The 14809-nt window shown below is 37.2% G+C and overlaps 1 protein-coding gene across 14 annotated transcripts in view; it reads left to right on the top strand.

The window, feature by feature from the left end:
- Window positions 1-14809, top strand: part of LOC106615863 (uncharacterized) — a 159889-nt gene that overhangs the window by 123759 nt on the left and 21321 nt on the right. For 12 of the 14 annotated variants that reach the window (XR_004977756.2, XM_036369034.2, XM_070110823.1 and 9 more), the window contains 11 exons: window positions 3179-3378; window positions 4289-5728; window positions 6000-6212; window positions 6549-6747; window positions 6817-7529; window positions 9578-9595; window positions 11654-11807; window positions 11864-11987; window positions 12059-12290; window positions 13097-14185; window positions 14246-14454. Coding sequence is in view for 13 of the 14 variants with exons in the window: in XM_036369034.2 (XP_036224927.2) it covers window positions 3179-3378; window positions 4289-5728; window positions 6000-6212; window positions 6549-6747; window positions 6817-7529; window positions 9578-9595; window positions 11654-11807; window positions 11864-11987; window positions 12059-12290; window positions 13097-14185; window positions 14246-14454 (4591 nt within the window). In the remaining variant the exon portion in view is untranslated. The remainder of the gene's footprint in view (window positions 1-3178; window positions 3379-4288; window positions 5729-5999; window positions 6213-6548; window positions 6748-6816; window positions 7530-9577; window positions 9596-11653; window positions 11808-11863; window positions 11988-12058; window positions 12291-13096; window positions 14186-14245; window positions 14455-14809) is intronic. The other 2 variants (XM_070110824.1, XM_036369036.2) reach the window with 1 other exon arrangement.

Here is a 14809-nt window from a genome sequence, read left to right as displayed (position 1 = left end):
TTCCAACTCAAGTTCCATAAGTTCGGTTAATGTATTTGTAGCGGTTATTGAGACGCTGTTTGGATAGCAAAGCCAAAGTTAATTCTTATCAAAATCCTCTAATGGGGCCTTCCGTGAAACTTGCAGTTTCGACGGTGTCGGACCATCAGGAAAAGGGTGTTAGATGAGTTGGTTTCGTAGGGCATACAAAGAGGTGATTACAGTCATGCGGGGAATTATTACATGCAGTATATAGATAGGTATGTCAAGTTCACTTCTAGATAAATAGTAATTTAAACTACCACAGTATCCAGAACGAAGTTATGCAAGAACTAACTGAGCTTAGTTTAACCATATCTTGTGCAGAAATATTTCTATTTACATAAACTGAAGAAAAAGAGTTTAGTACAAAAGTGACAAAAATTAAGATGATCAAAAGATTTTCGATTAATTCTTTTGTATACTACGGTGATTAAAAATATCAATTTTCTGCAAATTTTGTGAACCTAAAATTCGAGGTTATTGAATATTCTAGCGTTTGGCAATAAAAGCTACTAATAAACATGACATTTGCCATACAAAAAGTTTTCCTTTAACTTTCCTTAAAGATATTATTTTTTTGGGTTTTCTGGTGTTACAGCCTTTTTTTACAACAAACTTGACTCCTAGTTTTAAAATTTCGGCATCTTTCATAAAAATATATATGTATACAAGGTACAATTCAAAAGTTCCAGGACTTTTCAAACAACGCGGCTTCTAGTGGCGCCATCTGTCTGAAATTGTTATCCCTCAATTGTGTGTTCTTCAGTGTTGTCGTATAAAATTTATATAACAGCTGAGATATCGCGCTACATGTGACATTACATTTGTAGTGTCGGTCAGAAAATGAGCATCGAACAAAGAGCCAACATTAAGTTTTGTTTTAAACTTGGTAAACCTTTTACCAAAACTCATCAAATGATGAAACAAGTTTATGGCGATGATTGTCTATCCCGTAGTCGAGTGGTTTAAACGTTTTCAAGAGGGACGGGAGGACTTGGAAGACGACGAACGTTCGGTCCGGCCAAAAGATGTTGTGAACGAAAAAAACACGGAAATTGTGCCGAAATTATCGCTTAGATATATGGAATCGGAATTATCAATATCCGCAGCATCGATTTATCGTATTTTGACAGAAAATTTGGGCCTCAGAAAGGTTTGTGCTCGATTTGTCCCGCACACTTTGAAACAACACGAAAAAGACCTCAGAATCAGACAGATTTTTTGACCAAAAATCGCATTCATATCATCAACCATTCACCCTATTCGCCTGATATGGCACCCTGTATTATTATTTGTTCGGAAAACTACATTTGGCCATGAAAGAAAACCGCTATGCTGACGTTGATGCCATCCAAAAGGCGACGACCGCCATCCTCAACGCTATACCGACAAATGACCTAAAAAAGTCATTCGATAACCTTCTTGAACGTGCAAAACGTTGTATTCAGGCGGAAGGAGACTATTTTGAAAGCAACCAATAAATTTTTCAAAAAAAAACAAATAATATACATTTTTTAATATAAGTCCTGAAACTTTTGAATTGCACTTTGTACATATGCATTGTCTGTGTGTGAAAGAGTACTTTCACGTCTTGTCATCTTCCATGTTCTTCTTTTGTAAATGAATTATAATTGCTCGTCTGCTCCGAATGTGGCAAGGCCAGCTGAGGAACTCACAATCATAAGAGGAGTATGTGGTGTGCGTATATTGTATACTATGTATGTGTGCGTAATGAGCAGATAATTGCCAGGTCATAATTGTGGTTTGCTTTACGAATGAAATGGGCAAAGTGGAGCAGTTAATTTAATTTACTTTGTAGTGGAAGCGGTACTGGGTTCATTTGATTAAATCATCATTTGTTAGTAAAACGCATTTAATTACGAGAAGATCTGTTGTTGAAGTGCGTACATAAGTACTATTCGAAATGAACAGCGTCATTAACAGTTATTTATACGCAATTAACCGACAAAGTGAATTTATGTAGTATCAACATCTAAGTTCTGTGGTTTGTTGACACAAGTCCAACACGAGCACTGTCTTGTTGGCTTTCTAGCAGCCAACTACGTTAGTAAAGCCATATTTGAGGCGAGAGGGTTCTTAGTAAAATATAATATAATAGAATAGCAAAATATTGCGTAAATCTTCAAAATCCAGATGGATAAATGAATTTGATGTTGATTGCTAATATACCGTACTCGTATTCAAAGACGAGTTTATCTTCTGTTACTACTCGGACAACGACCAGAAAATGCGGCAGAAGACACGGCAAAGTAATTTTGTTACACGACAATGCACCTGCACACAAAGCAGAATCGGTTCAGGATACAATCAAGGTACTTGGCTGGGAGCTGCCACCCCATCCGCCGTATTCACCAGACTTGGCACCTTTCGATTACCATTTGTTTTCATCGATTGGAAACGCATTGACTGAGCAGCACTTGGATTCCTACGCAGAAATCGAAAATTGGGTGTCTGATTGGTTTGCTTCAGAAGACGAACATTTCTATTTATATGGTATCTACAAATTGCCGGAAAGGTGGTCAAAATGTGTAAAAAGCAATGGGCAATACTTTGAATAAAATTTTTTTTCTTTCTTATATAAAATTAATATTTCATGTTCATACCGATACACCGCTAATAAGTCGCATTAAACGATCTTATAAAAACAAATTAGGTTCGGAACAATAGTTTTGAACGATTAAGAATCAAGGCCTCACCTGCACAATCCAATATTATTATTGCTGAAGTTTGCTTCTCCTTTCCATCAATTGACAATCCCTCTTATAAATTAATACAAGTGTTTAAATTTGTTTCTATTGTATTGTAAATTGCTTAAAATTAGATCACTAGCTTCCTGAAGGCATTTCAGTGGAACAAACTAATTGCTAGTTCCACTAAAACTTGTGCCTTAATAGAATTCGCTCGCAAAATGCTCTCGACATTTCGTTATTCCAAAGCCAAATTAAACTTGACCACATTTCAACTTTTCGCCACCGTTGCGGTAATGCGTTGAATTTCAAAGAATGGATATTTTATGGTGAAAACTTGGACTTGAACGGCGGCAAACTCACAAAGTCTCATTTCTATTTGTTTTCCTCAATTCTTTTTGGCTCTCTTTACTTTTCATTTCGCCTTTAATTTTTTTCTTTTTTTGCAGAGTGTTTTTTCGGGCGACTTTTGATAGTGACCATGCCGGGAACACAAGAAGTCGCAGTAGCAGCAACAGCCACATGAACAATGCCAATGGCAGTAGTTACAGCAGTAACAACAACAACAATAATAATAACAACAACAACATAAAAGTCGACGCACAACATGTGGTGTTCAAAAAAACTTTTAAATTTCAACTACGCAAAGGTGAGTACACGAGCAGCATTGCAAAAACAAAAACAATAAATACAGAAAAAGAAGTGAAAAGAAACAATTACAAGAAATTTTAACAACACTACAACAACGTACAAGTGGAAAACTTAACAAATTTGCTTTTAAGTCTTTTAATTGCTCAAAATTTTTGGTTCGTGGCAGTTTGTTTAGGGTGAGAACGTCTCAGTGATTGCTTTATGTTTTTGCATAAATATAAAAGGTACTCGTATATACGAAGGCGGTTTAATGAGTAATTCTTTCAAGTTTGGAAGCAAAAGGCGGCGCCAAAATTTGGGAATATGGTGGTCGTGAAGGCTGTTCCTAAGATAGTTCGACCAATTTGGTCACTTCCCCGCCAAATGAGACGGTTTTTGGCATAGTAGGATCCTTTTTTCCTCCTCCGTCCTGTGAAGTTCAGTGTTTCAACTGTTCCTTGGTATCTGGTGTCTACTTCTGAGGCTATTTTTCAACGACAGTCGTGAAACTATGCAAAAACTTCATTAAATTGGCGATCTGTCAATACGAGGTAGTAGACTTTTGTCAGGATATTCTGGCACCTGGTCATAGCTCATCCAAAACCCAAGAACAATCACTTTTAAACTCTTTGAACCAATTAGTTATAAGATATTTATAATTAATTTTATTAATAAGACCTTAGTAAGAGCTCTGAAGCCTTCCATGTCTTAAACCGCGGCTTTGTCACCATTAAAATAATTTCATCTCCATCAATATTCACCCTTTTATCTGTCGAATTGTTCGGTTCTTCAATGCAATACAATCGCTGTAACTTTCACAAGAAGCATTTCTTTAATAAACGCTACACAACTCTTTAACATTTCGATCCGTTTAGAAAAGTTATTGTTTGCCATTATTTATATTTCTTTCCCCTCCTCCTTCCGCACAGACTGCCAATTGTTGTTGCGTGAAGTCACCAGAGGAACTTTGGACTACACAGCACTTCCATTGTACAGCATCGATTGTACCGTACATTTCCCTCCGTATCGACTCTTTGAGACTGAACACAACCAGAACAACCCAACTGGGTCTGCGAGTGCCGCAAATGGCGACATCCCAGCGGCTGGTATACTCGTTGAGCTCCAACGACTGAATGTGCCCTGCAACAGTGGCGGCTACATACGCTTCAATGAGCGGACGCGCTTATGCGGAAAACTGGAAGAACTCAACGCCGCCGATCGCAGTTATCACTTCGATGTGCGCAGCCACACCACAGTATACTTCCATAAAAGTCCAATGTTCAGCCTCAGCTACAAGCTTGTGGACTATTGTTATAATATAACGACGAGCAATCAAACCGGCAGGTATTACATACGACCGAGTATGCGCGACGCAGTCGAGTGCTACTTTCGTATACACCTGCCGTATGGAAATCGCATAAGTCTGACACTCGTGACGAACAACGACAGCGCGATTATGCAGCCGAATGATGGCATTCAATTAAATGCGGCCGGCGAAGAGGACACGTTCAATATCTACACCAACGAGGGTATACAAATCGACACTCAGCGCATAAATTTGACCCTGCTGAGTAGTGGTAGCGGGAGTAGTAAAAAAAGTGGCGCTGCAACGACAGTGTTTAGACGCGCCGAACCCAAAGCGGCGGCGCGTACGCAAGTGCAAGAACAAAGCGCGTACACGCTTCGTGCGTATAATGCAACGCGAGAGCATGTCAACAAGCGTTCCACAAGTTCATTAGATGGTTTCCTCAGAATTATGGAGAGCAAAATCAAAGAGTTCAGCTTCGCTGCGAGCGGCAAGTCTATACAAGGAGCCATTGAAATCTCTAACTGTGATGGCGTTATCGTTAAAATATTCGAAAGCGATGCCGCGCGATGGTCCTATTGCATAAACGATACCAATCGCATGCAAGCCTTTCTTCTAACCTCAACTGGCAATACACTGAATATACATCTCTTCAAAGCGACGCGTATAAACTACAACAACAATATACCGTTTATGGCTGATACGTTGCCCGGTATCGATCACAACACGCCCATTACCTCACTGCCCACAGTTTATCTGTCATATGCGGCGCAACCCATTGCAGAGCTCATTTCCAGCTGCGACTTCGGTTGGGTCGCCATGCAACAGTTTTGCATAAATGCCATTGAAGTAGCCATGTCGTGGCCAGATGCGGAGGAGCATTGTGTAAACTTGGGCGGTCACTTGGCTTCCATCCGCAATGAGCAACAACAACAAGTCATACATGAAATCCTTTTTCGTAGTCCCGGCTATGATGATCAGAATGCCTATTGGGTTGGTGGCTCGGATAGCAGCTATGAGGGTGACTTTCGCTGGAGCGACGGACTGCTGTTTCAGTATACAAGTGAGTAGAAAATTAATATATGAGGGAAAAGCTAAAAATTAAAATATAAAATGAATTAAAATAATCGGACGAGATACTTTTCCATCACTTCAATATAGGGTTTGACCAGGCTTAAGTCGTCGTAAAAGAGAGAGAATAAAATTTCTGATAAATTTAGGAATAAAAGTCGGTTACAATTACATAGTAGTTTTTGACTTAGTTGAAGATCCTAACCAACATAAACCTGTACAAATGGCATATTAAATTTCTCTCTCTTCCCCTCTTTATACAGACTGGTTTCCTGGATGGACGGAACACAGTCATTACAATAAGCAGCCCAACGATGATGGTCTTAGCAGTCAAGATTGCATAGAGTTACGTCGCTTTTTTCGTACACCACCGGGTATACAAACGAATCGCAGTCCGTTGACGAGCACTTTTATGTGGAATGATCGTGATTGCAGTGCAAAGAATTTTCTAATCTGTGAGCGGCCTTTGAGCGATGGTAAGTTGTGTAAAGAATAATGTAGAGTTGGTGAAAGAGAAACTCTGTATTATAAATCATTTCAATACACAGTTTCTCTCCCTCTCTAACAGAATATTACGAATATAAGTAATATTTCTCGATTTAATTTATTAATAAGTTTCTAAAATTATACCTCATTTAATCATGAACCCACAATATTCAGTCGGGATTTAATAAAACTAAAATACTATTAAGAAGTATAGCTATTAATCATATTTTATAGATACTTTTATAGATTTAATACCCATCTTCACGAAATTTGTTATTGGATCATCATAGATCATGCTTTTAATAATTTCTCTATATATGCCACAGACTCTTTGAGACGTAGTTGGATAAACGACTGTAATAAGACGGTCTCATTAACTAAGGAGCATCCGCGCGCTTCAATTTGGAGTCCGTCGTTTCCACGACAATATCCCGATAATGCAAATTGTTTTACAACAATAACAGCGCCAACGGGCTATCGTGTCGTCATCGAATTCGAAGAGCTGGTGATCGAGAATGAAGCGGGGTGAGTAATCTCTCAATAAGCAAATAGAATTACCTGCATAAAATTTCATGTTCTATTAATTTTTCACAGTTGTACCTATGACTATTTGGAAATTACCGAACCAACACACTACGATAACTTCAAAACTACAAAATCTTCCAAAAACAAAAATATGTTAAATATAAATAATAGTAGTAAAAGTAATATAAATATAAATAAAACATTTCGAAAGCGAAGTTCTTATGAGAAACCTAGCCTTAGTTCATCGTATACTATGCCTATGTCTACATCTACATCTACATATACATCTAGTAATTCTAATACGAACGCTTATTCTAATACTTATACAAATTATGCTAGTACGAATGCTGTAAATAATATAAATACGAATGTAAATGCGAATGCGAATGCGAATTTCAACACTAACACCAACAACAATAACAATAATAACAACAACAACTACTTGTATTCGAATAGCTATAACAACTACAATCTCGCGCAAACGAATTATCAAAAGCTCCTGCACATCTTCTCGAGTCTCTACCGACCGCATACGAATTACCTAATACAAACACCCGACTATCCACATGGCAATCCGAACTATCCAACGAATCATCACAATCGTTTACGTTCGGATGCAAATGCGGAAACGAACGCTTTGCCGAAGCGCTTATGCGGCGATTGGAGTTCCAAGCTGAAGCTGCTGCGTCACGTCTCCACTGGCTCCTACTTAGGCTTGCATTTCGTTTCCGATTACTCGCATCATTTTGGCGGCTATAAAGCAAAAACTTATATGGAAAATAGTGAGTATTATTTTTGAGGAAACAACATCATCACATACTTATATTTGCTTACAAGAAACTCGAGAACGTTCATAACGCGCCTCATGCTAAACACGCAGTAGTCGATTATAATTACATTATCAAAAGAAGTTAACATCATTTTTTTCACTATAAAACATTTCATTCAATATAATACTCATCTGCAAGTTTTTGGCCGCTCAGTTTGAAAATATCATATAGTATTTTCATTTTTGTAAAAGCTTCTTAGACGACGCACCTAGATCTTTAGAGGGCCCATTGTGAAACCATCGAGACTAAAATCCCCTTACTCTGCAAGTATTATGTGCTCTCTGAACCACCAATTCAAAAAGTTTTATACATATGTGCAAATTTCGAGAAATTGCCAAGAAACGCTCGTCCAATAGTTCGATTATTTTCTTGTACTGAGCCTTGCATTCACAAAGTAGGTATTTTACAGTATCTTCTTTTTCTACCTCTTGGCAGCTTCTACCATACCCAGAGACTCAGCTATATCTATAACACATTTGTCGATTAAATATCTACAAGTAGCCAGAAGCATATATATACCCTCTTTATCCGAGTCTAATTGTAGGTTACCCGTACCACATAGTGATATGTGATGGAACCCATATCAGGCTTAACGTGAAATAGGATGTTAGATCCACTGTATGCTCCCTTTTTGTCAAACAAGAAGGCTTTCTTTAATTACTGTAATCTCCGCTTGGAAGATACTGAGTGGCTTGGTAGTCGGAAGATGATTTTGGTATCTAATTTTGTTGAAAAAACACCAGCTCCTACTCGCTTATCCAGATTGGACCCATATTCGTCCACTTCACCCCTATCCCACACCTCTCTGGGAGGGAATTAAAAACGAATTTAAGTTCAATTCGAAACGACTACGAGTATTCATGTTATTGAGTAGAAACGTGAATTTGCTAAGTAGATTAGAATGTCCCTTATTACAGACGACTAATAGAGAGAATTCTCTCAGCCTAAGAGCCGATTTTGCTGTCAATTGCTTACAGTACAAGTCTATATATATATTCGATATTATACGATCGTCAAGAAAGAGATTGATCAAATGGTCACTTGTCACTTTAACTTTATCAAACAATTTGTTATCATGTTTCCATAATCTAAGCTGATAAAACACTCACCTTCTGATCAGTAGCAAGCCAAGGTGCTGAAAAAGTGATGCGAAATTGGACTAACAAGATAGCCCAAAATACTTTCATTTCAAATAAAATTTTTAACTCTAAAAACACCTTAAATCTGAAGTTCTCTCACGCGACTTTGAACTCTCCTTTAAAAAAAATACGAAAAACTTGCATCACAATTTTTCTCATAACACATTTCCCAAAGAAGTCTACGATATATTTTAAAAGTAGATAAAAATTAAAAAATATTAAGTTTAAAATCTCGAATTGGATTTATAGAAATACTATATAATGAAGATTATATAATTTTTATTGCTTTTAACGGAGTTTCGAAAAATTACACAAAAATTCGAATTACCTAATATATTTAACTATAATAACATGCGTGTATGTTTGTCTCGATGAATGCTTTCAACTAAATTTTATGCAAAGTAAATCTGTACATACCTATATATCTATTAACTACTAATATGTCTAACTAAATAAGTATCATCTTTGGTATATTAGCCGTTTTTTTTCGTGTCTATATAAAATATTTCAAAGATATACATACATATGTACGTTTCAAAATTTTTTGCTTCAAAGTTATTTATATACATAAGATATATGTATCTATCTAGGACTCTCACGCATTTCACAAACATATTGCCATACATCACAGTCCTAAGGCACTTTCTACAACACGCTTTGTCTTACAACTTGCCCACCACTTGTTCTTCGTTCTTCAATTTCATGTAAATCACTTTATTTTTCATGCCCACTCTCTCTCGCTCTCTCTCTCTCTTTCTCTATCACACATTCACATATGTATTACTATTGTAAAATTACTTTTACTTTTACCTTGTATTGCCAACTATTTCTACGAAACTTAAATATTGAACATACTACTAGGAAGTTATACGTTCCGTGGTAAGTCTCTTCAGTGCCACAGGTAGATCAGTGTGCTTTGTTGGCATTATACATACCCTGTAAGAATTGTTTTAGACGAACGGATAAAGTTGTAAATAAAATGAAGGCTTTAAGGCAAATGCGAAAAACCATGTGATAACTTCAAAGTAATTTTTTAAAGGATTATTACTCATATTAAGTTATTTTTCCAACAGGGTATGTATACATGTCATCGAAGCCATGCAAGCACACAACGCCCGCAGCTATTTTCTGAATGTTTTAATTTCATTAGAGTTTTCGTTTAGTTTAAACATGGTTTATAGTATTTAGCCTGGATATTTGCATGCGTGTTTTTATTTACAAAATATATGTTTATCTGTTAGAGATGTGGCGAATTAGATAAATATTTTTTGCCAATGTATTAAATTATTTCTATTTCAAATTACATTTATCTATGTTATCTTTTATCTATGGTATATACTTATTTATTTATTAATAATTTTTCAAATATTTATTTTTCTAGCTTATGAAGCGTTATTTTGAGTTACTTAACTAATGAGTCTAATTAAAATTAGCCAATGCTTGCAGGAATGTGTCCTTTTCTTCAAATTTTTATTTATTTAAACTTTTTTAATCAAGTGATTCCTCTGTTAACATAACTACCTATATTCAAATTGTTAAGCCCTTTTCTTTCTCAATGAGTTAAAAGACACAAGTGGACATTGCCAGAAATTAAATTAGACATACGAGAACGATCGGATAAGTACTTGGCCTAGAAAACGGAAAATTGTGGAAATATAGTGATTCGTCGCCTAATTAATTTTACCGTGGCAGAGGAAGAGGTGTGAAATAGTATATTTTCATAGTGAAAGAGTTTTTTTTCTCACGAAATGATTCTGCTTTTTCTGCGATTTAGCGTCGATTCACCTTTCCGCCTAAAAAGACTGTGTGAATTTCACAGCTTCGTCTATTTCTTGGCTTCTCGTCTCTGATTTGTAGCACTGAACCCAGGTTTTGTCGACTATCACCAACGACGCAGAAACTGCTTCCAATTACGTTTAAACAGCGTCAAACTCGATTATAACTCTTTGAGTTGCGCTTGTTGATCGAAACCTTCATATAAGCAATATTTGATGCAGGATATAATTCACGCGGTATTTTGAGCTGTCTACTGTCTCAGTTCTCTCGCGTTACGCTGTTCTTCGTGGGGGCCGTTTGTGGGACACACAGGTCACTCGTTAAACCAATGTTTGTTAGTTTCCGCCAAAGTAGAAGCCTCACCGTCACCATGTTTATCATACAAGCGCTCTTTTCTTTCAGTGCATGACTTCCCTTTCAAAAACCAGAATCGAGTAACCGATCGATATTGATCTTTCTCCATTTTTCTAAAATTTGCGAACACGCCAGCCTTCACACGAAGTCAAAACAAAATTCTACATCGCGCGATGAGACTAAGTACTTGTCGGACCGCCCTCGTATATATGTTAAAATTGTTTTACTGATCATGTTATGGTATATATTTGTATTCCAGACCTGCTTCCTTAATTTTGTAACTAATTTAAAATAATATAGGAATATTTTTATTTATTAAATGTAAATTTAAATATACTTTTTTATAAAAAAAATTTCAGTACCCATTGTTGTATTTAACTATAGCAATATTTGTCAAATTTATAGTTGTTTTATGTAATCAAATAATATATTACTAAATATCCCTTGTATAGATTTATTATTTTACACAATATAATACTTTTCTTTACGTTGAAGACATGCTCTTACCAGACACAACAACAAATAGCACAGCAGTTCCCAACTAGGCACGCAATAACTGTTTTTATTATTCAAGCTAATAATGTGTAATGAAATATAAACCGAAATTAATACCAATACATGTATGTATGTTTGTAAGTAGTTTATTGCACGTTTAGCCGAAGTTATAATATTAGCGTGTACGTGCGTGTGTATGTGTTGCCTAACTTTTTATGGATTGAGCATTTTGTAAATAGCGAAAAGTATCGTTTTCTGTTTAATGAAATTAATCGCCTATTGCTTTTGTGCTTTTCTACATTTCTATTCCAGCCGCCTCGGAGTGCGCCAACGAACGTCTCAAGTATTACAATGGTTCCTGTTATCTCTTCATATCCTATCCCGAAGTGGATTGGTGGACGGCGCAGCAAGTGTGTCGTGGTATGGGTGCACAACTGTCGTCGGTGTCGTCCTCGGATGAGCACAGGTGGGTGCTAGGAAAAGTTATTATATACCGAAGGCTTGTAATTTTTTTGTTTGCAGATTTATCACATCGAACATACGAAACCAAATAGACTATTCGCCGCAGCTGATATACTGGCTGGGTGCCGAGCTGGAGAAAAGCGGTCAATTCGAGTGGACCGATGATACTAGAATGAGCTTTCAGGTATGAAAGACAGACAGTTTGGAAATACATATATTGTTTCAAACTGATTTTACTATTTTCTTCTTTTCTAGGGCTGGTTACCCGGTCAGGGTCAATTCGAAGAACTGCCTACAGACGCCATATGTTTGGGTCTGCAATGGAAGATGTCGCCAACGCCAATGCTACCATCGGGCCTGTATTGGCAATCACAAAAATGCAGTAAGGTCGGCGGTTATGTGTGCAAAAAGCCGAAGGATTCATTTGGTACATTTTCCGCCAATAATCTCACTATAACGGGTGCTGAGGGCAGACTTGTGTCACCAGGTGAGCTGCTTACATGTTTTAATTTTGGGCGTGATATCTGAAGCTGTTATGATTTTTCTTTCTTATAAAATAAATTATTTATTTGAAACAATTTTGAACCCAAAAAATGTTAACCAAATAATTGTTTTGGTTTGAGTCAGAAGTCAAAAGTAGGTGTCAAAGTCGGAAATAGGCGACGATTTGGGTTTCGGTCTCTTCGACTAAAGAGCTCAAGACTAAAGTTTAGCCACAACATTTATTATTGAAACCAACTTATTTTGAGAGATTTCCAAGAAATATTTTCTGTATCTTTTCTGTAGTATTCGTACTCTGTCGGCACAGTGAAGCTTTAAAACTCCCTTCCAAGAAGCTTTAGACGAATCCCAAGTCTAATTTATACCATTAAACCAACCACATACCACTCTGGTACTACAATATAACATGACAATTAAGTGGATTAAAACCCTAAAAACAACTTTTTCATATAATCCCTTACTTAGATTCAATCTATCTAGAAACCATTTCTGTCAGTCCAACACAGTCCAAGAGCTCAGTTTTGAAGTTAAACTAAACAATATGGTTTCAAAGCTTAGAATTAAAATAAATTTATCGGAGAATGATCTTAATCTCATAAAAAATCAAATTAAGAGTAAATTAGATTAGTGTAACTCGTCGTTAGATTGTCTATCTTAAATTTATAATACATAATCCAATTTAATTTTATTCCAAACATAATCGACCCTAGTTCTTAACCTAAGGAGCCATTATAATTTTTAGAAAATTACTTACTCATAACCGGTTCATGTTCTCTATTCGCCCTTAAAAAGCCTATCCCAGCACATATCCAATAAATCTGGATTATTGGGTGCACATCAAAACACCGGAACGCACCCGCATAATACTGCAGTTCCAGAAAATCGATCTCGAGCCACAGGATGAGTGTCTCTATGATTACGTTAGCATACAAGACTACGAATTAGTCTCGCACATAACATTGGAGCCCGGCAGCAATCCACTGCCAATGGCCATGCTTACGTCGGAGGAAGAACTAACATCCATCGACAATGAAGTGAGCATAGGCGAGTTCGACACAAAGTATAGTCAAAGGCCTAAACGTAGTATAAGAAGAAAAAAACGGTGGAGCTACCAAACCACCACTAACACTGCCAGTACTGAATATACAAAACTAGCACATGCGAAGAAATATGAGAATAGCAAAAGAACGCACAAGGGTAGTCAGCATTTTAGTAGTGAATTGCGCTCGAAAACAATACAAACTAACAATAGTCAGTTAAACACAGCGAGTGGTACAATAACAAAATATCAAAATCCCAAACATCGCCGGCGAAAAGCGAAAATGGCGCGACGGAAACGTAACAGTATTTTAGAGGATAGTGATCCATTAATGATACCACTACCTGTAGATAATGCACAATCATTCCTGCCATATGTACGCTGGTGCGGCACACATACCTCCAATATGTCGAAATTCGACTTTGTCTCTAGGTCCAATGAGGCTATGCTGAATTTCCATAGCGATTATTCGGTCAATGGCATCGGGTTTGCAGCTACATGGAAGGCAATCGATGTTTCGGGCTGTCCGCTGCAGACACTCACTTCACGCGAGGGCACCGTCTACAGTCCCAACTATCCAAATTTTTTACTCAACAACTTGAATTGTGCTTATGTGATACAAGCGCCGACGGGCAGACGCGTCTGGCTGGAGTTCAATGAGTTCGACTTGAAAGTGGACGCGATTTTGGAGGTAGATACTGGTAGTGGCCTTCTACGGCCATTTCATACTAGAGAACTGCTCAGTGAGGGCATATTCGTAAGTGAACGTGAACAGTTGCGCATACAATTTCGAACCGGACAACATCCGCGTGGCAAAGGCTTCCAAGCTGTCTATCGCACAGGTGCGTTAATTAATTGTTCATATTTATATACATTTTCCATACTGTTTACTAATGTTACAGTGGTGCCACTGGAACGTCGTGAGCGAATCATCAGCTTGCAACTCAATTCAAGCGGTTCTCTTTATCAACTGAATTATCCACATCCGATGCCGGAAAATGTGGACTTCACTCATCATTTGGTGGCACCCTTCGGTCAGAATATCCTGTTGGAATTACATGGCGTTGAGTTCAGCGACAACGGCGGTTGTCCGGATGGTAGTCTTCTAGAGGTAATAAATTTGTATTGAAAATTCATTAAAAATTCTTAAAGATCATCGATATATGAACTTCTGACATAACTGCATGAAGTTTGAACTAGGTAGGTCTCCTCTCACATTCAAGTAACTATTGTATCAATAATTAATCTGAAATAGATCTATATGACTGGTCTCTCCCTAAAGACCTGATACTCGACGTAATTTCCGAGAAGTTACCAACAATTTAAATTTCCTTCCTGTTAGAGGACTTCATTCACAGTCCATGATTTTTTCCCAAGTTTACGAAGTTTTCTTCTTCATTATTCGCTCGTTTTAGTTTTGAAAATCCGAACTTTAAGCTTTAATTCGGACATTTTTACCTTACCAC

Source organism: Bactrocera oleae, chromosome 5 (genome assembly GCF_042242935.1).
Source record: "Bactrocera oleae isolate idBacOlea1 chromosome 5, idBacOlea1, whole genome shotgun sequence".
NCBI classification, from domain to species: Eukaryota; Metazoa; Arthropoda; class Insecta; order Diptera; family Tephritidae; genus Bactrocera; species Bactrocera oleae.
Note: the sequence above shows the minus strand (reverse complement) of the source record. Positions and strands in the feature narration are given on the sequence as shown.